General features: G+C 37.9%; 1 protein-coding gene across 1 annotated transcript in view; it reads right to left on the bottom strand.

Moving 5' to 3' along the window:
- Nucleotides 1-25,999, bottom strand: part of oca2 (oculocutaneous albinism II) — a 128,354-nt gene that overhangs the window by 82,190 nt on the left and 20,165 nt on the right. Inside the window, exons 7-14 of the mRNA XM_036570734.1 lie at nucleotides 25,461-25,618; nucleotides 23,873-23,955; nucleotides 23,395-23,548; nucleotides 15,212-15,283; nucleotides 13,582-13,647; nucleotides 12,032-12,088; nucleotides 9,171-9,295; nucleotides 3,028-3,166 (exon numbers count right to left, since the gene is read on the bottom strand). Coding sequence (XP_036426627.1) covers nucleotides 3,028-3,166; nucleotides 9,171-9,295; nucleotides 12,032-12,088; nucleotides 13,582-13,647; nucleotides 15,212-15,283; nucleotides 23,395-23,548; nucleotides 23,873-23,955; nucleotides 25,461-25,618 — 854 coding nt within the window. The remainder of the gene's footprint in view (nucleotides 1-3,027; nucleotides 3,167-9,170; nucleotides 9,296-12,031; nucleotides 12,089-13,581; nucleotides 13,648-15,211; nucleotides 15,284-23,394; nucleotides 23,549-23,872; nucleotides 23,956-25,460; nucleotides 25,619-25,999) is intronic.

Genomic DNA, 25,999 nt, shown 5'->3' with positions numbered 1-25,999 from the left:
GAAATAAAAGAACATAAAAAGTGCAGTTCAGTAAAATTTTGGTTGTAGTACATTAGCATCTTTAACTTGGTTATGAAACTGTAATTTATCTTGTAACAAAGAACAGACGTTTGAGGCCTCTTAGCCAGATGTCCTAATTCATTTGAAACAGCCCGCTTCATATGATGTACAAGGGCTGAAACAAGATTTTACCTGTGTTTATCCTGAGACACAAAGCTGATTTGTTGGATGTCTGAAAGCTGATGCTGTGGTCTAAGGATGTGCTAAAATTTGCATAATAGCATGTAGGCAGCTCTTTTGTATCTGCCTGCTGCACCGAGTGTTTTCAACAAGCTCTGCTCAACAACCGCATTTAGTATAATCTCATCAATGTTAAAGGTTTAACACATGTTTAATATTCAAAGTTAAATGTTTAAAAACCCAGCATGTTTAAAAGTTTGGTTAAGTTAATGTGTGGGAATACTAGTGTTCTATATGGAGTACCTGAAAGGATGTGGTGTATTTAAAAAAATAAATAAAAATATGATCTGTACTAGATACTATCAGGTAAGCACCAGATACTATCAGGTGCACTCCAAATAATAATAATAATAATAATAATATCTTTATTTATAAAGTACTTTTCATACCAACGGCAGCTCAAAGTGCTTTACAGACAGTTGATGATGTTTTACAGTAATAGACAAGACAATGACAGATCAAGTTAAAAAGAAATACCAAAGAGTACTGTAGAATTTTAATTGAACACTAAGTTAATTTTTTTTTGTGGAGTACAACAGGGTTCAGTTTTAGGGCCCTTGCTCTTCTTTTTGTACGTTACCTCTAAATGACTTCTAAGGTAGAGGTAATGTACAAAAAGAAGAGCAAGGGCCCTAAAACTGAACCTTGTGGGATTCCTCAAAAAAAGGTAATTCTCTTCAATGAATGATTTCCCAGTGAAACCAAGAACTAAGTTTGCATTAAGTACTAAGTAAACCATTCTAAAACTGTACCTGAGCGGTCTACCCAATATTTAAGGTGGTGCATTAGAATATTGTGATCAATAGTATTAAAAGCTGCATTAAGATCCACTAACACCAAAATAGAAGGATGTTTTGTATCAGTGCTAAGCGTGAGGTCACACGTGAGCACCAGATAATTTTAGTTTACTATAGGATCTGATAGTATCTGATAGTATCTAAAAAAATTACAATACGTCCTTTCAGAGGCTATGTATTCTTATTACGGTTTGCATAAAATAAGTCAAAAATGAGTGACAGGTTTTTAAACTGGTGGTAAATGAGTTTTTACCATAACTGGGGGCTGTTACTGCAGTACCTCAGCTAACTGCTACCGGACACAGGCTTATCAAACACAGTAATAGACATACGCTATTCTTGTCACTTGTATCACCATGCAGTAAAGAGTGAACGAGGGAAAGGCAGCAACAGAGCAACAAACCTTTCAACAGCTGCTTTTCCTCTATCCTCACAGGATGTTCACACTGTTAATGCTAGCCCTCCCTATGTGCTGGGTACCTTCATTTTACCATTCCGCCCACTCATTTTCTGGATATTAAAGGTGTAGATGTGTGTGTGTGTGTGTGTGTGTGTGTGTTACTGCAGAGCTGCCATGACGTCCATGTGTATGATTAATGGTGTGAGGTGTGTGAGTGTGTCAGCTCCCTGTAGAGAGGAGAAAAGTGTGCTGTATTGGAGGAAATCCACGAAACCAATCCAGCAAAAGGATGCTTTGTCACATATGTACATACAGCATGCAAAAGTTTGGACACCCTTTTTGAACACCATGTTTTGTTGATTTTAAGTGTTAAATAAGTGAACATCTTCTACAGTGAACACACTTAAATATAGCATTTTTTCTGCACAAATTCTATTAATTTGTTTAATGTGAAATGCTCCAATCTAGAGAAACCTGCTGAGCCAGAAGAGGTGACAGGAACCAGTTTAATGTCTCTAAAAGCTACCTCACACTAAATTATTACTTGAAATGGTTATGAATGTGCTGTCTGATGCTTGAGACATTGTTTTACAGTAGCTTTGAGATAAGGTTTTGACCTGAACTGTAATGAGGGGCGGGGACAAAGTAGACGAGGAGGCAGGCTGCAAGCTAGGAGTTTTATTGTTGTCCATGGTGAAGGCAGAAAAACAAGAAACAAATGAACCAGAAAGGTACTAAAGAAACTAAAATATGGGGCAAAAATAAAACACAGAACAAACACCTAAAACACGAGAAACACCTAGGACTAATGAGAGGGCAAGGCCAAAGACTAGACACAGGTGAGGGGAAATGCAAAAGGGCGGAGCAAGGGAGGAGCAAAGAAATCAAAACAAACAAAAGCACACGGCCAAAGACATGAGAAAAGGCGAACAAGAGAGGAGAGACAGACAAAGGCAGGGTAAAACAGGATGTTACATTAACCTTATTATTCAAAAAACTAAATGGTGGGGAGGTACATGTAGAGCGTTACACGGCAAAATAGTCCACAAAGAAAACTTTTTTTTAGATTTAATGCTATTTTACCCCTATTAACTTTATATGTAACAACTCAGAAGACATGTGTAGGTTCACTGTTCATTCTAATAAGTAAATGAAATAGTTATATTTGAGCTGTAGACATCGCAACCCTAGGTTCCTATCAGAGCCAATGTAAATAAATCTGAACTGGCAAGTTTTTCAATAATGAACCATTTCACATCAAACCACTTTTAATGATTTTGTTTATATCTCAACCACTGAATTATGTAGAAAAAAAATTCCAAATTCCTAAATTCTTTAACTTGTTTTCACTTCGAAAATCAACAAAACGTGTAATGTGGCCAGGGGCACCCAAACTTATCTGTGTCCATGTATGTGTGCATTTGATATAAACTCTGCATATTTTAAAGAGCCGTGAGACGTTTGCTGCAGCAGAAGTGGCACACTGAATGAGCAATCTCAAAGAAAGACCCAGATAAAACTGACATAATGCTCCTTTTCTACCTACAACTACAACAAATGCAATATTAATGAAGGCAAAAAGAGGCCTACTTTTTTGCGCAGATCCTGGTTGGACACAATGATGACGTTGGGGGGATCTCCCACTGCGGTGGCTGCTCCTCCGATGTTGGTGAAGATTACCTCAGCAATCAGAACATGTCTGGGGTCCAGATTCAGCACCTCACATAACCTGTCCACACACACACACATCAAAAAAAGCCTTTAGTACTGATTACAATGCTGCTGGATACAGGAAGCAGGATGGATAAGAGCACCCATAATACGATTTTCTGATGCTGAAGCTTTACTAGGGACAGAGAGAGAAATATTGAGCTCTGTGCCAGGAATGTTAAAGGGCTTACATTATGCAAAAGTGAATTTTGTTGCTTTAAAGTTTCAAAATGTATCGTTCACTCCGCAGTCCATATATGTAAACTAAACTGCAAGAACAGCATGTTTTGAATTCATCATGGTTGTGATGTCAACACATTTACATAAAGCCACCTATTCAGTCTACAGCAGTTTAGCTCACACATTCATGTTGAAATGATAAAGAGTGTTGTTACTGCAGACAGTCTGTAGCAGAGTTATTGGAGCAAAAGGTGAGGAGGGGAATAGATTAAATGTTAATCAATATTTCTGGCTGAGGGAAAAGAATCCAGACATCAACAAAGCATGGTGTGTTCCGATTGGCTACCCTGGACCAATTGAAAAAGGTCCTTTACATAAAGTAGTGTGCCAAAGTCACTGGCACCCAAGAGAACTGTTTGAAACTACTCGTTGGATTTACCAGTAAAAGCACTATATAACATTAGAATACATAAAAATAAACATAAATACAGTAAAACCTAAAAAGATTTTTTTTTAAATGACATTGTTATCTTGGTAAGAAGAATACAATTAAAAGAACACAAGTTTGGTTTCTGACTTCTCAGTGAACTCCATTGCATAAATTTTAAATTCCATATGAAGACACCTGATTTAACTAAATGAAGGATTGATTAGATTGATTAGATTATTAACTTGGCACTACAAGCTAATTATAAATACTGGGTTTCCTCGAGGAGAGGTTTGGAAATGGTAAAGCTAACACCTTACAGAAAATCACAACATATTGTTTTTTAGTTTTATTTATATTTTTATTTGCATTTATTCTAATTTATTTAATGTTCCTAATGCTTTTCCTAGTGTTTTATTGTGTTAGTTGCCTTAGAAATAGCTTTATATATCATTTTCTTGCCTAAAACCTCTGCGCAGTACTGTATATCAGTCGTAAGAGGACAGTAACAAACCAGCCTGTTTATTTCTAAGGGATGAGAGAGGCCGGAAAAGGTCATATAACAATGAATTACGACATAAAGTTTCAGTACCTAAAAGTACAACATATTACAAGAGGACTTCTGGAAAATAAATAAATAAAATACAAGAAAAAATATAGTATAAGGGCCCTTTTAACATATTCTTATAGAACAAAAGCGTGTGCTCCAAGCCTCCTCCTCCTCCAGGCAGAGTCTGACCCCTGAGATCTGCACAGCCATTACTGCAATACTTAAAAAATGACAGATATCGGGTGGGTTAAAGAGTACAAAAAGTGCTTCATATTACAGGAAAGGAAAATCTAGTCAGTGGAAACAGAACTGCGCTTATGTTCAGGCAGGCACTCTCCTGTTCTACACTTCAGTTTGGTTATTAAAGGACGCACAAAGGTGGCTGAATGAAGACGAACAAATCATTAGCCATGATAAATCAGCCTCAGCATTCGCGTGTCTGAGACATCATTGTAAACCTCATTAATATTTAAAAGCAGGGTTCTCTGACGTCCGTGCAGATGCAGTTAATGGTGTAGATTTGCATGAGCGGAGGCTTTGTTCTTTAGGCAAAAGCAGCATCATCAGTATTACTGTACACTCAGACCAGTGAATCCGCAGAGCGTAAACTGGATTTGTTTAATTTTACATATCAAACATTTTTAGGTGTTGAGAGAAAAAGTGGAAAGATGGAACTTAGAGGTCACTTTATTTTAATCATCAGCAAGAACAAAGCATGGTGCCCTTTGTTATGAATGATTTCTCACTCACTGTCAGTGATACAAAGTTACACAGTACAAAGTAACATGTTACAGTAATGTGATTGTTTTTCCTGTAACAAAGTCGTGTAACCCATTACAGTTTGAATTCTAGTAATCATGTTACAGTTACTGACTTACTGAGAAATAAATGTAAAATTAATTAAATGCAATGCTTTAAAAGCGTTCCTCGATGTAGATTATTCTTGCTGGTATGTGTAAACGAGTTGCGCACGCATGCACTACCTTCAATTACTGACTGCTAGGGGTGGGAATCTCTAGGCACCTCACGATTCGATTCGATTATGGTTCAGAGGGCTGCGATGCGATTAGAAAACCATTATCGATCTTTTTTTCCTATACAGGATTTATATTTTCTTACTGTCTGAGGACTTGGTAGTTTTAAAGCAAAGTATTTGTAATGATCTATAATGCATTTACTTCCAATATTTTTTATTGTTTGGACCGCATGAGACGCTGCTGCCACTCATCTGCGATAAAATGCGCTGTTAGGGTGAAATAAGATCCAGTGGTGATGGATGTCCACGCAGCACGTTCCAGCCGTCCTGCCCGTTTTCTTTAGTGATTTTATAACTTCGGTTCCGGTCTAGTTGTAGAGAGTTGGGGGGTCGCTGTGTCAGTAAAATATCTTCGAGACGGGACGTGTGCAACATAGTGCGAATGCCCTGTTTCGCAACAACTGAGAATTGGAGTGCAGACTTCAGGTCATCTAGCAACGAGGTTTCGCCGAGCGAGTAGCGAACAAAACAGGAAAAGAGAAAGACAGACGAACATTTGGAGACAAATGGACTTATTCGCATTTATAAGCAGCTCAGTTGGTTAAATCTGCAACAAGAAACTGTCAAACACTAAAAAGTCGCACAGCTGAAGTCGCTTCTCTTTCTAATTTTCCCGTTCCACCTTAAATAGTGCCGCGTTTACGTTCTGGCACCTCAGGCAGAATTTAAGGTGGAACGGGAAAATTCGAACAAGAAGCTGGAGAATAAGAAGCAACTTCAGCCTCGTAAAACAGTCGAGCTTTGAGAGACATTTTACAATAAACTATTAAACTTTTAAGGAAAAGTTTTCTGGCGGAGGTGGAAGAAAAGCGGCTATAGCTGAAGCTTAAAGCAGAGCAAAGTAAATCTGCGTTTTCGTTTATATTTTTTAGCCTATACTTGAACATTATCACATAATGAGACATACTGGACATTAAATGTTGTGGCTCCCAAGGTGGTTTGATATTTGTTGAAAGGACAAAATGGCTCTTATCATTTGTGCTGTGACTCCTGTGTTTTTGTTATGTGCGCGTCACAGAGTGTCCGGGCGCTGCACTTCTGCACTTACACGTTCCACCTTTTGCGTTCCGTCAATATTACGTTACAAATTTAAATTTAAAAAATCGATTTTTGACATTTGTGAATCGATTCAGAATCGTTCACGTCCGCATCGCGATGCATCTAAGAATCGATTTTTTTCCCCCCACTGAGTGCACAACTTCAATTCTGCATGGAAGCAGCTTAACATGAGTGTGAGGAGCACTGAAAACTCACCGAAAATCTGTCGAAGCGTCTCATCACACTAAAATATAACTGATGGGTAAAGTTAACAAAACAATCATCTGTGTTTCTTATACTGATGACTTTTATTATATAAATGTATTATTTGAATGTTAGTAAACTCAAGGTTTTCAGGCAACCAGATTACCAACTTTAAGGGGTAAAACACCGAATCTTTTTTACAGTGTACAGACTGAATCTGGGTTTTAGAGAGTAACGTAGAAGTAAAGTGACAAGTATTGAGATTGAGTGATAAGGAATGTAATATCATTACAGTTTCTTAAGTAATTGGTCATTTGTAGTGGATTACTTTTTGTGAGTAACTACCCCAACCCTGCTCGTAGCTCACTGGAAATGTAAAAGGTTTGGGTCTCACTGTGTGCTATGGCAGAAAAAGAAGCTGGACAGGGTTGTGCATTAAGCCATGAACTGACTAGCATTACGAGACCCATATGAGAATTCAGCACAGAGGACTTAAAATCATCAAGGACCACACACACACAGCCAACCCAAGTTATCTACAAAACTAAGGTCTACCAAAACAAGACCGTCCCATTTCCTAAACACTGCATACTGATACCGAATGACTCTACAGCTGTACCTTGTCATATACTGCAACAAGACTACTTCTCTAATGCACCTGTCACTTTGTTTTTTATTTTTGTTTTGATGTCAGTCGTGTCTGCTTGCTTGTTTAGCTGTCAAGGTGTCTTCTGTCTTTGGCTTCAAATGAGAGTGCTAAGGTAAATTCCTTCTAACTTCACTGAAGTGGGGATGCTGAGTCTTGAATCTTTAACAAACATAAAATTAGCAGAAAGTCTAGACTGTAATCATTATATACAGTCAAAGGTTCCCACACCTCTGCAACTGTAGACAGCATCACTCTTGTTCATACAGCTTGTGGATTCTGTTACAATAAAGGGGAAATGTAGCATTGCACGCACACAGCAGTAAGACAGTAGTAATAACTCATATATGAATAATTCAGTGAAGGTTAAATTCTCACATGTCTAATGAAATGCCAAGTGATAATGCATAATGTCAAAACATATGCAGCTTTACAGTGTTCACCTCATGCATGAGGCTACATAGTAGGCATACACTATAGTCCGCCTTGTGAACAGATAGCCCTGTTTGTGTAGATATTAAAATGGCAAAGTAATGCGATCCGTCAGCAGACGTGTATTATGTACGGAAAATAGTTTTCTCCCACAAAAACGTAAAGCTCTCACACACATGCACATAGTGTAGGAATGATCTATCATGCTGCCCAGTTTGCCACTCTGGCATTTCCCTGTAATAGAGGAGGAGAGAGGAAATAAGCTGAAATGGAGCTGAAAAGAGTGATGAGGCAGGGAGCTTTATAGAGAGCAGGCATTACTCTGTGTCTCCTCAGATAACCCTCAAACTCAACCAAAGACTCACCCTCAGCAGGGCTTTTCCCCTCCTGCACTAAGGCTAGTGTTAACAAATGCTACTAATCACACTTGCAGAGCATTTGATGCAGGCAGCGCCATTTTATAGCCACAAGGGAGTCAGGAGGAGAGAAAAGAGAGAAATAGGACAATGATGGGGAGAGAGAGTGTGAGAGAAGAATAGTTACAAGTTTCATTTACTCAGTTACATTTAGATAAAAATTTGGACTAATTTTTATATCTCTGAGTATTTTACAATGACATATTTTCTTCTACTTAATTTGCAAGCAAAGTAATCTACTTATCACTTAATTGAGTTCTTAATTCACTTTTTAAGGTTAATTTCATTCTGGTCCGTGGGTTCAGCACCTGGGCTACTTTGCTGATATTCAAAACTCTTAATTTTGCATTCAGCATTTTATTTAACTTCAGTTCCTATGCTGATAGAACCTGGATGTACTATGATGTTCTTAAGTTGTGTATTGATCTGATACCATTTAACTTCTAATCCAGTTGCTTTTGTTGCTAGGCTACTCCTTCTTGTCATTCTTTCACTAAAAAAAAAAAAAATCAACATTTTTTTGACTTACAATAGTGTGCAAATTATACACTTTACCTTTATTACCTGCTTTCAGTTTTTCAAGGAAATCTGCAGGGATATCTTTACACACCTTCAAAGTTCAGTCTTAGAAGTTGGTTGCATTTTCTGCTTCTCTCAACACAACTAACCCTAAACACATTTTTTCAAATCTCATGGGTTTTTTCAGATCTGAAGCGAGATGAAAGCTTTAAGTATTGTTTATCTGATGGTGACAGTTTTGGTGGTCTACCAGGTCTTGGGCGGTTGTTAGGGGTCCTATTTTCTCTGTATCATTTAATATTTTTTTGAACTCATTTTTTAGAAACTCAGTTTTTTCCATTTATTTTTTACCTTAACTTCTACCTTCCTTATGCAAGTCGATTATTTTATCTCCTCAGAAATATCACCTGAAAATGAATAACTTTTTTGACAGGAAATTAAATAAACGAAGGGTAGTCTTTGACTTTTGCACAGTCATGTAGAGTTTGGATGTGACTCTCTGCTGTTTATAACCTTGAAACAGGCACTCCTTCTGGTTTTTTCACATGGTGTGTACACATGGTGCACAGCTCTACCTGATAGTAACAGGAGTGAAGAGCATCATGGTGGTCACATTGTCCAGGAAGGCAGAGAGAATGGCAGCGATGAGGCACAGAATGATGATCATCGGCCACACTCTTCCTCTAGAGACCTGATACGCCTGAGAGGAGACAAAGCCCATTAAAGCAATTAGTCCTTTAAATGCATACAAACACAGACCCAGCAAGAATCAAATGTAGAAGTTTTTATAACAAGCAATATCCTGTTTGTGATTATGTGCATGTCAGGTAACTTCTCATTATATTAATGCTTTCATCTGTGAACGTAAACACGATCACGTTTTCAAAGATTCTAAAAAAGCTCTAGGGATTGCACACATCTCAGAGTAGGAACCCAGAGAGAAAGAAGCTTATCTCTGATAAAAGGAATGTATTAAATTTTCTTAATCCAAACGTGAACATTTCCACATGAATAATGTAGTGACGTCTGTTGTTCTGATCTCAGCCCACATGTCCATCAGATGACTCATTCTTTAGGCAACAGTACCAATATCTAATCAGCATCTTCAGTATTACTATGCACTCAGGCCAATAAACCCAAAATGGATTAGTTTCATCTTGGAGTTGAAACACATTTCTGTGCTCTAATAGAGGATGAGGAAGATGACAGAGTCAAATAACTGCCTTTTTAAGGGCCAAGAGAGAAATAAGATGCTTAAAACAGATGGTTAATGTAGTGCTTTACTTTAAACACTAAATGTCGCTTTCTTCAGTCTCCTTTGTGTTTCTGCCTGTGTGGAACTAAAGAATATTCCACCGTGCTCAGTCTGCCAGCAGCAGATAGGCTGTATGAGGCTGTCGCTATGGAGACATTATCTGGCTGTCTGGACTCATCCTAATCAAGCAACATCACGGGGCCGGTGGAGCCCACCTGTGATGTCACATCTCTCTGATTAAACCAAATCGCATACACACACATCAGCCGCAGCGTGCAGAACGCACAGCAGGGCTGCTGCTTCAGGCAGACTCAGACAAAACACAGGATTTAGCATATCAGCAGCCAATCGGCTGACCCGAGCGAGGGGCCAGCGTCAGGACAAGGGGTCAATCCTAGCATGATATTTTCATTTCCATGGTCGCCCTCGTCAAGAACTGTGGTTAATATTCATGAGTCAGCGCTGTGGGTTTTCTCAGTGAAGAAGTTTTAAGATAAGGTTGCATTATATATTGTTTGTTGGAGGGAAATTTCTACTGATTTTTCAAAAATACTATGTAATTCAATCACTGTAATAAAAGCAAATCAGAGTGGTTGGGTGTAGATAGGGTGCCTTAGAGAAAAACGTACTGACTTTTTAAAGGAGTGGTGACGGGAACCAAGGGTCCCATGCAAAAATAGTACTTTCATTAGCCATCTAAAATGACCAGGGAACCTACAAATGATTTTTAAGTTTTTATATGGAACGTAGATAATGGTTATAGTGAAAAGCTTAAAAATAAATGTTCTTTGGGTAATATTTTGCCTTAAAACAATAGTGAAAATCGGAAAAAAATACATGCTCTTTGGGTAATATTATGCCTTAAAACATCCTCCACCATGAAATAATATATACATTTATTTTTTTAATATGTCTCAGGCCAAAACCGTATCTCAAAACTAGCATAAAACAATGTCTCAGGCATCAGGAAATGTATTCGTAACTATTTTGTAAAATATTCTTCTGTGATGTAGCTTTTAGAGTCTTTCAACTCTTGTGACGTCTGGTCATTTCCATTGTCAGCAATTCTGGCAGTCTCTGGCAAACCACTCTGAATGACTTAACAGTTGAATTATGGAGAAACTTTGAAAATTTGGTGGAATTCCCTTTAATCAAATAAAGTTCATCTGTTTGTTAATCATGATATTGGCCTCTATAGTAGTGCTATTGCAGAACGCTGCAATTTACAAATGACCCCTCTAACCAATTTTTCTTTTATTGTGTGCTGTGAGCATGTTGGCCAATCACAGTTCCAGATGAGTACATTTTGCTCAAAATAATAGAGGCTAGTCTATAACCACAACACATTATTGAGTCACCAATGCATTTTAATATATCAAAAGGTATATCACAATTGCAACGTGTAGCTACAAAATCGCAATACTAGTATTTTATTCATATCATGTAGCCCTAGTTTGACACCCCAATGTCAGCTGAAAGACAGAAGTGTGCACCATCGTAATCTCAAGAGAACATGCATAAACTCTTTATGGAGCTTTAACCAAAGTCCATGAAGCCACATCTGAAAGAGGTTGGGATTTCCACCCCAGCTCCCCTGAGACAAGAATGATGTATTTCAAAGACTTTCATCATGTCTAACCTATTTTACCCATGATTTATATACTTTTCCATCGTTCCAGAAAGATTTCTTCCAGCTAATTTCATTCTGTAGCCGTATAAGAGCTTGATATTCATCCATAAATTTCAAATATAAATCATCTGTGGGCCTCTAGTCACCTGGCTTTTGTGTGAATTATAGGGATTTTTACAGCATGAATGGACACATTGTTTGTGAATGCGCTGATAAGGAGCATTTTCATAGCACCTATCTTCTACAGAAGATAAGGCTCATGCAGACATCAAAAATGGCTTTTACAATGACATTCTAACAGTGAAAGCTCTTAAACTGAGCTGTGTGAACACTTCATAATATGATGAAATGTGCCTGAACTCCATGGAGGAGGACATGTTAAGGTATGATGTTATGCTCAGGGCTTTGGTCAGTTCATAACGGGCATGGTGATTGACATGGTGAAGCTGAGGATGGAGGTGATAAATGTGATATGGCCTTCATATCCTGAGTAAGAAACCATATTGCCAACATGACCAGAGGCATTATTAACCATGAGACAGCCCACTCACCTTAACAGCACAGTAATCGAAGAAGCCAGTCTCTGAAAAAATGGCCACCAAAATCATCTGGAGGTAAACACAGTAAACAGAGAAAAGATTACCACTCAAAGCTCAATTTCAAAGTGATGTTATAAAGAAAGATTGTTCTGGACCTACACTGAAAAAGTGATGCATTGAATTTACTTGACTGAAATATGTAAATCATTTCTACATTAATATAATATATTAATTCAATGATATATTTTATTTATGTGGAAATGAATCACGTAATTTACACAAAATCACAAAATTATGAATGACACATGTCTTAGCCAACCATAATTGTTTCTATATGCTGAGGAACATATAATTCCTGACACACGCTATCCTGATTCACCTGAAGCTGAAAAATGTTTGGATTAAACTATGTGGAAGACCTCATCACAGCTCAATATACTAAATAATACTCTATTATTATATTAATATATAGCTCAAAACTGTTAAGACAGACTTACTGTCTTTTGAGGTAAGCTAAACTTTATCTGGGTTACTGTATTTGTTAAAAATCATGTTAATATGATGTCTAATGTTACAAAAAAATGTTAAGATCAGTTAGCTAGCTCAGTCAGCTAGCTATGTTAGCTTTTCTTAACTTAGCTGCTGACAGTTTGCTTGATAGTTAAATCAGTCAGGTTAAACTAGAGCACTCACATCTGTGACTAAGATTTATCTTTAAACACAATACTTTAATGTACTTGTACACACGCCATTATTTCTATTTTTCATTAAAAATTGCTGAAAGGCCTTGTGTAAAAGACACCAAGTCCCCCTCAGCATCTAACACACTCTGACTAGCTCCAGTGTTAGCTTTTGTATTGGGGTTAGTTAATGATTGATTTGAGTAGACAAAAGCTGTACATCATTTCTTTAATAGAAAAGTTAGCAGTCTTCAACCTTAGTCTCATATTGAGCTGAAGTCCCATCTTTTCACTCTGTTCTTTAACCTTCCTTATAAGAGCCTCTTACCTACTTACTGCTTTAGACTTCAGAGCTACACTATGTTTAAAGCAAGAAAGTATGCATTTGTTTTACTTTTCCTTTTTTGCCATATATTCAGATGCAATATTTATGGTTATGATCAGTAAAGGCATGTGTACATTATACATACACGATCACTGTCTTTCTCAGAATATAAGTCTCTCATGCCTCAGTAACGCAATTCAATTCCTTTCATTCGCCCCAAATTTCTTTCATTCCTTTCCACAAACACATCGGCACTTTGCATGAGGACTGATTGGCCGTGTTTGTTTCCATGGAGACGGCCACTGAACACATCAGGATCTTTGAAAAGGATTGTGTTCCAGCAATAAGACATGAGAGTCGGCAGTTTTTGTTGCTAGGTTTTGCTTGTTGCATTAGCACATAAAAAAAGATCCTCTGTTGGCTCACAAAGCAAAGAGAAGAAAATCTATGGTGAATAAAAGAATTTCACAGTTCAGTAGTGTCACCTCTGGATTTCATGCTTTAAAGGAGAATACAGTACACGACTGAGTGTGATGCAGTGTATGGTGTTTACCTACCATGCCGAACAGCAAGGCCAAGGTTTCGTAGTCGATCCATTCCACCACTGTCATCAGACTGGGCCTCTGTGAGAGACATGACCACAGTAAGCTCTCCCACAGGCACTTAACTGCATTTCTATCAATGCATCAACTGCAATGCAGGCAGATATTCTGATTTTTCTAAAGCTGCTCCTAGCACATTAGCTACACCACACTGCCTTGCTTGTAATGCTCTGCAAGATATCTTGGTTTACATTTAATATGTATTGAAAATCTGTCTGATGCAAACACAGTGCTGTAGAACTCAGAAGCCATCAAAAGTACTTAACTCATCATTAGAGCAATATTACATTTCAGCGCCTTCACTTGTGCTAATGTAGTGTACTCCAGCCCCAGGCTCATCACACCGATGTAGTTATAAATATCTTATAATGTTGCGGCCACTTTCATATACATTATGCATTACTCTCAATCAATTACAGCAATTATTACTGCCATTCTGCTCTCGTGTCCATTTTTTGAATTGCAATCAAGTAAATGTTTACAATCTTCAATACAACTTCACAAGCTATCTACACACAGTTCCACACACTTCTAAAATGGCTACTCATTCAGAATGACATGTAAATGCATCCTCTCTCTCTCTCTCTCTCTCTCTCTCTCTCTCGCTGGTAATAAAACCTAACGATCATCACTTCACTTCTAGTTAATTAAACACCTCCCAGAGTCCATCACTTGATAAAGCTTGAGCACTCTTCATCAGAAAGCTCATCAGTGGGGAAAAAATACACAAAGAACACTCTGTATCTCTAACCACAACTAATGTGAGCAGGCTAGAGCCCTTAACATCAAGGCATGTAGGCCTACAGCCCAATTTTGTCATTGCAATTAAAGACAATATCCAATCATCAAAGATAAGTTACTTCATTTAAATGTGTATCATTTCCACATGAGTTAAATATATCAAATAACAATTATCACCAAAAGTGAGTAAACTGAAAGACTTCTGTGATGATAACATACATATTTTAGGACAATAATCATGTTTTGAATCAACTAAATTGAGTGTGTATTTTTTTCATTGTATGTTATATTGGCATGAGAGCATTTAACTAGTGAAGATAGCAGTCATCTTACTTTCAGAGACAATTTAAGGCCAAAGATATTACTATAAGGCCAAACTGAAAAATTACTATATCTGTTGTAAACATGCTTACTCGCCCCCCACAGTGGTGCTGCAGTAGTCGCTAAAGGCAGATTTTTTGGTTTAAAGACTGTGAAAACCTCCTTCTTATGATGTATCTTGAAGGTAGGAGGACATTTTGAAAAACTACAGCTGTTTTGGGAAGATATTTGGGGGTTATTTTGAATTTGTTACCTTAGCTGTTGATTGCAGAAGGAAGGCAGATAGCTAACGCTGACACTAGGAAGCTAACTATCGCATAGTAGCTGTAAAACTGAAGTTAAAATTAACATCAAAATTGATAAAGGAAAAACATGAAAATTACATAAAATCATGAATTTTCTCAAACTGGTGAAGCCAAGGGATATAATGCTGGGCTACAGAATACTGCATGACAAATAAAAGTTTAAAGTCTAGTTTCAAGCTGGAATGCTCTTTTAAGAAAAGGCTTTGTCCAAAACTTACATCTCCAATGAAGGCAAGGGCTGCTAGAGCCGCCAGAGAGCCCAACATGGCGGCCAGGGTGCGATGGACTATCTGCAAATATGAAAGAAAAGATTACAGAAAGATTATTTAGATTTCTTCAATACTTTCAGCACAATATCTCTTCAGTTAAGAACAACAAATATCAATATGTTATATATTTAGTTATTTTTATCTGTAATTTTTATTTCATGTTGCAGCATAGTGTACTAATATCCAGGATAACAGCCATTTGAAATGTTCATCTTTTTGCATGAATAAAAAGGAAGACTGAGCAGTAGGTAATTTTGAGTACTGCACAGATGAGTCACTTTGAATGCTCTTCTAAAAATCTTGCCCTTTCATGTTCCATAAAAGACGAGTATGCTAATGGTGTCCTAACCACACTTCTTTTGTGCTTAAATGCAGCAAGGCTCTGCTGTAGAGGTAAAATCACTATAATCATCTGTGACAGATGCCCCCGTCACAAGGCACCACGTAGCATTCAGGAAAATTAGGTTTTCCACCCTTCACTCACCACACTGGACAAAACACAGAAGTGTAAAGCACTGTCTACTCTCTCTTACAGGACAGCTGTGTGCCACAAGGGCCAGAGACCATTCTTTGTGTCCAACCGAGCAGCCATGAACACTCATCATAAGACTCAGCAGTTGGGAAGAAGTGCTGCAGAAGAAAGTTAGGTAACAGGTATCCATTATGTACAGAGAAGCTGGAAGCCTGCTGTTCCTCTCCTACTTTCTACCTCTGAAGGAAGCTCAGTTATTATAACGTTATGATTGTGAGGCTAACTCAATGCTGTGGCTCAAGATTGAAAAGTATGAGGACTGCTTTCAGAACACAGTAATGAAGGCCATGGGCACAGAGTGTGAGTCTAAGAGCATACCTTGAACCCTGTGTTTCTGATTAGAGAGCACAGCGTGTGTTTCTAAGGATATTATTTGTGTTCCTGAGAACATAGCTTGTGTTTCTGACTGGAGAACATAGCTTGTGTTTCTGACTGGAGAACATAGCTTGTGTTTCTGATTGGAGAACATAGCTTGTGTTCCTGGTTGGAGAATACAGCTGGTGTTGGGAGAACAGCTTTTAAAATGTCTCTGACTTGAGAACATAGCTTTTAAACTGTTTATGATTGGAGAAAATGGCTTGTGTTTCTGAGAGCATAGCTTGCGTTTCTGGAGAACACGGCCTTTTGTTTTATCATGAGCATCACTGGAGATGTTCAGCTTTCTGAAGATACTTCTCTAAATTTATGACCCTTCTTGGCCACAATAATATTGTAGCGACACGCTACTGGCTGGGGCTGCCTCCAAGAAAGTCGGGAGGCATGGCCAAACGAGTAGCCATGTGCTGAGGCTCATGGTAGGTGCGCGTCCTCCTAAAAAGGGACTCTGATGTTGTTTAAATGTTGTTTGTTATTTGTTGTTTACTGTGTCTGGGAAGGTGGGTGTTTTGTGTTGGGGGATTGGTCACCATGAGGGTGAAGCCTGTGGCTAATGGTGACCTCCCCTGTAATTTTAGTGCTATATATGTGCTTTTCTGCCCTCGTGTTTGATAAAGAGCCCTTCTTGTAGTTGAATCATGGTCTCCTCTCTGTCTTATTCTATACCATTGCTACAGCACGGTTCGAGGAACAGCAAACAAATTCCTAAATATGGTCACACTTCTTGAAACAGCCAGAGTTCTCCATGGTGCTGGGACTGGAGAATTTTAGCCTCACTCATGAATAATCTATAATGCATTATTAAAACGTTTAAAAGGTGTCTGCTGTAAAAAATTCAACATGCATTATTTATGTGTCATTTAGCACACATAAATATTCATAAATATTAGATGCTTAATGCTTCTCAGATTTCAAGATTTCAAGGATTGGCCTCTCCAGAAGTGACTGGATTTGAAAATTTCAGACTACTGATTAGTAAATGCAAAACTTCCATCAAGCAACAACACATTATATAAATGCCTAATGGTTGCTGATGAGACATTTCTATGATATTTGTGCTGTTAAAATAATAAAAATTAATTGTGTTTCAACAGAAACATCTAGTTTTCTAGTAAGTCTAAATGTTGATAGGAGAACTGTTCTGCACTTTGGCAAACAGTGAAGCCCAAACTGAAGTTTTTCTCAGTCCTTATGAGATAATGTATGTGAGATTTTCTGAACAGATGGATAGCTGGAGTACAAGAGGAGATTCTGGGCTTCCAGTCTGTTTCTGTTTTTCTGCAAGACGTGGGCAAGCACTGGAAACTCCTGGCCCCTCATGACCCCAACTAAAGTTGTCCTATCATATATTTAATAAATTGCCCAGTATTTTAATTGCAAATGGAACGCTGTTCATTTGATGTGAGGATGATTAATTACAGACATGAAGCAAGTGTAGGGTTAATGAGGCAGTCACATTAAGTAAACGACTTTCCTTCATGGCTATGGAAGACGCCTGGGTGTTAATGACTGCCTGTCCAAAAAGCTCCTTTACGCTCGCCTGTCAAATTTTTTTTTTCTACTCCTTAAAGTTGTCCACAAAAATATGAGGAAAAATGGCAACATCAAAGCCAATTTAATCAGAACAGACTTCAAAACATATTTAAACCTGATGTGGCTTTAATAAATAATTGAATGAAAGCATTTTGTGTGTAATCACTCTTCTCAAAAGGTTTGAATACAGTAGATTTCCAAAACCACGACTATAAAAAATATAAATAAACAAACATTGCCTATCAGTCAGTGCATAATATTGTTTTTGCAAGCCTGTGAGAAAAGGAAAGTACTTCGGATATGCGTCATTTTAAAGAGACCCTTTGGATCTCTTTCACAAGATATGTAGGCTATGCCCATAGGGACAGACATACTATAGTCATGTATGATGCATTCCTCATAAAATAATTAAGAGATCAAGCTTTGCTGTCCATCTGGTAGTGAAGTGGCTGCATCTTTTTTTCATAGCATCTAACTTGCCAGAAAATTGCTACCAGTATTTACTGTATGTACAGTACTGTGCAAAAAGTTCTTATCTTTAAATAATATCGGAACTATCTGGGTTTTTAAAACTCCTGAATTTTTTCACTTATTGTTCTTTAATTTACCCTTTATTATGCAAGAAAGAACATTACTTCTTTTGAAAAAGGAATCATTGGCACTTAATGGCCATTCTGACTGGAAATTAAATTAATGAAAAGTTTCTGACTTTGCAACATACTATCTGTATGTATGTCATAATGAGGTAATGCTGCAGTTAAAACATCTAAAGAATATTGTCTGTGCTTTCGGGCTGAGGTAAGTGATGCTATAAGGCCATAATATTGTCTAGTTCAGATCAGGATCTTTCTTTTTACTGGGAATGTGGGAGCTCTTATGAATAATTGCAATAGAATTCAGAAAACACTTAAAAAGCAATTATTTGCATGTACAGACATTTGCAAAAGTTTGGGTGCCCCAGTCAAATGGCATGTTTTCTGGAATTTCTAAGTGAAATTTAAAACATTATGTGAAAGTGAACACATCTTCTATATACACAATTAGTGTTTATTTAGAGAACTTAACATACTAGGAAAAAATAATCATAAAATATGGCCTGAGCAAAAGTTATAGTAGAATTTGTATTTTATGTTTTATTTTTCCAATATGTTAAATTCAGCAAATAAATAGAAACTGTGCCCTAAAATCTGCAGAAAATGACACATAGGTTTGTTCCCAGTAGAACATACATGTCAAACTGGGAAGCTTCTGGGCCAAATGCTCCGGAGATTAGTGTTTACCCTCATCTAACACTCTGATTTCAGTTCATGAAGACCTTGCCAATCAGCTGATGAGCTGAATCAGGTGTGTTTAATGAGGCAGTGTGCTGAACTCTGCAGTGTTTTGGCCAGCAAGGACTGGATCCTGACACGTGCTGTAGAGCTGGGTTTCTCAACCTGTGCGGGGATCACCAGGCTTGCACTCAACAGGAGGCAGTATTTCATAGTGGGCCAAATGTCACTTGAAGTCGCAAAAACATAAGTGGAAAAAAGATTAACTTAATGATTAAGAATAAAAAAAAACATTTTTAAATCATAACCAAAATACGTACAAATAAAAACACTGCAGGATTGGACTAAATAAAAGTCATCAAGACCGCGCAGCACGGGCACGCAAACAGTTACCGAGTCAGAGATGGAGAAGTTTCTCAGGATGCTTTCACACCCATCTTGTGTGGTGTGGACCTATCAGATGTTTTCTTCAGTTCACTCCGTTTTGACACCTCTGAATAATCCATCCGTATTCAGGTCTGCAGCAGACAGCTGAACCGGTCCGGCAAAAACCGCAAGTCTTGGTCCGCTTCCAAATGAACCCTAGCTGCTGTTGGAACACATTGTATGATGAAACGAGGGAATTCATCAACAAAGCTGGCTTTCGTCTTCTTCTAGCAGCACGCCGGCGCTGTACTGGCAGCATAATCTGCATGTTTTAACGTCTCACTTTTTACTGACCCTCATTTGCTCTCGTTTCTGCACTATGAGCAGCTGTAATCTTGGCTCATGGGTAGGAATATATTTTTGGCTGAGCATCAGCAACGTGAGTGGTTAAACTCAAATTTATAGACCAATCCTAAAGAAGCATAGGCAAGTAATGTTTATTATTATTATTGATTGATGCCAATTCAAAAGCCTGGTGAGTGGAATGTAGTTTGGCTATTTCAAATAATCATAAAACCCTTAAAACTAAAGAGAAATCTCAAGACCAAAGACAGTGAACTATTTTTGGTGAAAATGCGATGTACTGTAGCTCCAAATCACAGTCCACATCTATCTCGTACATTTCTATTCTTTTTGCTTTTTTCCTCCTTTTTTAACATCTTTGCAAATCCATATATTTTTAACACGTTTTTAAAATAACTGCAAATTCTGGTACCTTTGATTGAACCAAAATAGACCCTACTTCTAATTTTAAGGCCCTAATTCTCAAGTTTTCAGTGTCGGGACTTAAGAAAAGAAAAAAGAAAATTGCATTTAAAAAGCTGATATTAGTTTCCCTGTGGGCCACTATGCTTTATAGTTATATTTATACATATATTTTTACTTAGAAAATCAACAAAACATGGAATTTCACCAGGGAAGTTCAAACCTTTGTATATGACTGTATGTATAAAATCTTGCCTTGGTGCCTCACATGCCTGATGTACACCGAGAGACCTTCTGGGCAAAAGTGCTGCAGAGATTAGCGCTTACCCTCACCTAACGCTCTGAATTTAGTTCATAAAGCCCTTGCTAATCAGCTGAATCAGGTGTGTTTAATGAGGCAGTGTGCTGAAGTCTGCAGTGTTTTGGCCTGCGAGGACTGGAGCCTGACACACATAGTCTACATGATGGAGAAAGCACAAAACAAAGTGCAACGAGCAACACTGCTGTGCTCATCAAACCATTTGGACTGCAGGTGGAGTCAAACCGAGCCCTAGACTTAAACTGCAGAGCAAGCTAAGGCCTAGACCTTTTTCCAACCCTATACTCAGTTAAACAGGGAAAACTTTTCAGATCTAATAATGCAATAAGAAAGGAAAGGAAACTGATGGGCTCCATGATAAAACCTTTAATATAATTACTTTGTAAACAAAACAATAGCAAACTGTGCATGCATTGAAAATGATCCAGCGCCAGTCAGGAGATTAGGCAGCTGAAGCTGCTTTTCAGATGCTAATCTTATCATCCGTTAGGGCCTAAAGTTAAGGCTCTAAAAAAAAAGGTTTTCCCAAACAAATATACATATAGTTCGCTAAGTTAAATCAACAATGATTTCAGAAATAATTCTGATGTTTTGCAAATGCGCTGAAACATATTTCAGTACTTAATATACATTAACTATTACACTTTTTAAGCACTGTAGTGTATCTTCAGTGATGAAGATGCTTGTTTTGGTGATGTGTTTTGGAGTAAACTTCTCTTTTCTCTCTTACAGACACTAATTACAGGACTCCAGGGCGCAGCATGTTATCCATCCCAAACAAACAGGAGTAATTAAAGTGGGAGGTTCTCCCTGCCTGTGTCCTCCAGGAGCAACAGAAAGAGAGACTTTAGTCATGTGCCCATAGGACGACTGCTCTGCAGGGACTTCATCAGCTCTAGTCCACAGCAAAACAGGAAAAAATACGCTGGAGTGCGGATAAGTCAGCTGGTTAGGCACTATGAGATTCCAAATCCTTGAGAGAAGGATTTTTGTTCCACTCACTTACAGAAGTTGAAATAGATGTGTGATAATGAGACAGCGCTGCAATTAAAAACAATACGCATCTGTGCTTTTGGGCTTAAGTGAGTGTTGCTAAAGAGGCCTTGAAGTTGTCTGAAGTGTTCTGAAGGCTGCGATCTGGATGTTGTCCTGTTATGAAATGCTTCATTTCTGCTAACTTTTAATGAATATGGCTTTTATAAATAAAGGACACAAAAAAGACTTTAAAGAGATTAAACAGCAGGGATATTTATGTGTCAGACATATGTGACAAATCAGGGATGATTCAAGCGTTTATGAAGAAATTCAGACAACAAAGGCAGTAAGAGGTCAATCCCACTTCCTGCAAATATCACTAAGCTACCTGGAATGTTGCAAAAAATGACCACTGTGTAACACAGGTGAAATATGTAGTATGATCCCTGAGGTTTAAAAGAGTTTTCCAGCCATGGAACTGATACGGCAGAGTCTTGCTCTTCACCTCCAGGAGAGCTAGGTGACCTCTAGTGTCCAAAAGCAGTACTACACATCTGCTAGTGCTCATGGAACAGTTGAGATTTGATATTGAGATCTGGTAACTCATTAAAGGGGAAATCAAATGTTTTTAAAAATGTTGCATTACTTTTGCATTCTGCATTATAAAGCAGTTAAGATGTAAACAAAGTCATTCAGGGTGGTTTGATGCTAAAGCTCCATTACATAGAAACTTAAAGGTGTCTAAAGCATACAGAGCCTCTAAAAGATACATGACAGAAAGTTACAATGTGAAATAGCTATAAATCTGCTGCATTGTGCCTGAGACACTGTCTTACAATGGTTTTGAGAGAAGGTTTTGTCCTAAAACATACTTTTCAAAAGCCATTTAGGTAGACGTAAGGCAAAACAGTCCCCAAATAAAACTGTTTTTTTTATTTTATTTTATCCTATTTTACCAACATTACATGTAAAACCTCTGAAGATATGCGTAGGTTCAGTGGTGATTTTGGATATTAAATAAAATGCCTATATTTGCCCAGCTGGCATTGCAGCTGTTGGTTCCTGTCACCAACACTGTAAAGAAAATCCTAGTTAGTAAATTTCTTTACAGTTCACCATTTCACATCAAACCAGTCTAAATAACTTGGTTTACTTTTGTTTATCTCAAGGATTGAATTATGCAGAAATAGTAATCGAATTTGGTGGAATTCCCCTGTAACAATAATGCATATTTGACCAGTTAGCTTCAGAACATTAGGTCATGTATCAAGTTTTTTACACCTACAAACAACAGAACCCGTATGTAGTATTCAAAGGATCTCAGGAATGCAGTTAAAGTATATCTTAACTATGAATTTCCATTTGTCTATGTTTAATAGTCAATAAAACGTGCTCACTCATTTGATTAACAGTTAATGCCAAAGGAATTTTTCTCTGGTTTTCTATTTCCGCTAATGTCTGTACCATGGCATTATACAAGCTTCTGTATTCCCGTAACTCTGCCCCAGACTCTGAGACTTGCATTAGGTAGTAGGCTTCACACCTCCTCATAGCCTAGAGGAGAATTACTAAATAAAGCCACTCAGATAAAAGGACAGCCTCTAAATCAACCTGAACACAGCATGGCTTTCACTCGATTCAGGGATCTAAATAGGGAGATAAGCCACGGATGTGTTATAATTGACCATTATAGGGAACTTTTCTTCATGTACAGACACCTGGGTGATATGTTCACACATACTTGTGTGGACAGTGCTTATACATAACATGACTCTCCTGTTCCATTCGCTTTTCTTTACAAGCGAAGTTGCACACTTGCCGATATACTATGGAATTAATAAAGGAGAGCATCCAAAAAGACCCCACAGGTGGGCCTCAGGCAGCACAGCTAGCAACAATCACATCATGCTGCTGCAACATTTGCCATAAGCACCCAAAAAGACCTTGTTACCTGTGGACTATATGTTTTGAACATTTCACTGACAGACTGCTTTACCTCAAAGATAATGAGCACGTAAACTCCAGCCAGGATGAGTCCAGCAATCAGCACCTGCGTTTCCACTGTTACGTAGAGAGCCTGGTGCGTCATTGAGAGAGGAACCACCTGATTGTCCAGAAGGAAGGCCTGAACATTGACCAGGACTGGAGCACTGGACAGAGAGTGTAGAGGGGAGACAGGGGAAGTCAGAAAACATAGTAAACATTTATTTTAGCAACACCAAACCCTCATTTTCTAAACTAGCTCTTTATAATACTTTTAAAATGACTACTGCAAATAAAAACAACACTAGAGTAAAAACAAAATGGTGTTGTGACTTTTTTAGACCTCTGATCTTCATATTAACACATGACAATAAATGAGCCCCCCTTCTAAATTAAACTGCTTAAAATGTGTCACACTGTGAAACCAACCATTAGTGTTAATCAGCTTTGTGCAATGTGCAATTACTGTATGCAGCTTCACTCAAACTTACCCAGTAAGCATCTCAAATGTCCGTGTTGTAAGAATCTGATCGTTCCTCTTCGAATGTAAAGGTATGGTCCAGTTATAGAGTATCTGTTAACATCACACACAAAATACCATGAAAAAACTTCCCTGATGCAAAACTTAGCGATCATGTTTTGGTGGGGAAATTTAGCATTTGGAGTGCCGTTCATACATCACTGTCAGCTTTAGTTCAGGATATTATTCAGCGGCAGCATTTTGATATTTTGATGAAGCGCTTGTTCTGCGACATTGAATAAACCTGACATCACACAAACAACTCTATAGATCATCTAGATGACACAGTCATAGATTTGGACAAATTCCTGGCCAAGTATGGCGCTGAATAATTGCATTTGGCAGAACACTTTTCAGGGCTTCCAGTATAACACAAAATCATAATCCTGCACATTTCATCCATTTCAATGATATTGCTTTAACAAGGACTTTTTTGACATGTTGGATAGATATCTTCACTACTCATATGACTGTTATTTTATTATTTTTTTATTCTTTTATTGCTTCTACTACTTTTTCTCCTCTTTTCACAATCTGTTTAATTCATTACTTGTGACTATGTCTGTCTTATTCTAAGCTACTGCAGAGACAAATTCTTTGTATGTCATTAAAAATAATCGACCAATGCTCCACCTGCAAATCCATTCTTTCACAGTAACTGTTACTAGGTTGGACAAACCTTACAGAACGTTGGCCAAAACCCTGTTCAACTTAATGAGAAAATGTATCTAAATATCTAAATCACGGGTGTCCAATCGTATCCGGTTTTCATTTCAACAAAGCCGGAGCACCTTTGAGCAGTTGTTTGAATACTGAGACCAACTGATTTAACAAGTGGAATCATGTGTGCTTCTGCTTTTTGGAATGAAAACCTGCCACGCCAGCCCTTTGCGGATAAGGTTGGACACCCTTGATCTAAATATTTCACACAGGGCCACCATATTGTTAAGCGTTGCTACATAACGTTGAGTTTCCAGTTTAAAATGTTACTTTAAGGAGCTGGACTGTGTTGCTGTGGCGAATTGAAACTAGGCAAGTTGGACTGGACAATAAATTTGCTATGGTAACAACTTAACAATATGACCTTTCAAAATTAATATCATAAAACTTATTACCGCATTCTGAACTTACAGAACATTGCAGTCCAACTTACTAGATACTTTGATAAACTGCAGTTAGGTACTTTGATAAGTTACAGTCCAACCTAGGTAGTTGTTTGATACAGCACAGATTTTGATTTTATAATTACATGTAAGTTTATATAGTTTACAGTTGTAGGCAAAATCACCCCGGTCAAATTATTGATTTTCTCCAAAAATAAAATAAGTACACATTCTCTACAGAGTACACACTTCTACACATTTTAATGCACAGCTGAACTTAACATATTGAGGGAAAAAAAAAAAAAATTGTGCAAAAGTTACAACACATTTAATATTTTATGTTTTACTTTTTTCCAGTATGCTTAACAGAACTGTTTGTTGCATGTAGAGGATATTAACTTATTTTCACTTCTAAGTTGACCACACATTTGCATATGACTGTAGGAGTGTTCTCACCTGTTGTACTCGTCTCCTGCGGGACCCTATTTCCGCCGTCTGCTCTACTTGAATCAGAATGTACTCTTGGGCAGGGACGTCCTCCATTCCGGTCATGAAAGGGCCGCCCACCTGAAGCTTTAACAAGGCGTTATCACGGAAGTCTGTAAAGTTCATGGCTGTGGGGTTAAGAGGGTCAAGGGAAACCTTCCAATTGCAGTCCATTTAATGCAAGCTGTCATAATCAGATAGAGTTTCCAATCTATCATTTATACATGCCACATGGGTGTCATTTAAGTCAGATATCACCCAGGATTTAATAGCAGTGCTTTAGAATAAATTCCTCTGCCAGCATAAGTGTGTACATTTGCCAGTAAATGTACATTAGAGTCCTCAGAGATGTGGCAGACAAGGCTACTTCTCATGCATGATCACTTGAGTCAAGGCTATTACCATAAGAAGCAGAGTGGTTTTAAATATAGCAGATGGTGAGATTATCTCACCATCAGAAAAGATCAGCCAAGTCTTTCTGCAAAATGTCTGACAGATATGATAATTCC

Source organism: Colossoma macropomum, unplaced genomic scaffold, assembly GCF_904425465.1.
Source record: "Colossoma macropomum unplaced genomic scaffold, Colossoma_macropomum, whole genome shotgun sequence".
Taxonomy (NCBI): domain Eukaryota; kingdom Metazoa; phylum Chordata; class Actinopteri; order Characiformes; family Serrasalmidae; genus Colossoma; species Colossoma macropomum.
This window is presented reverse-complemented; position numbering and strand designations above follow the sequence as displayed.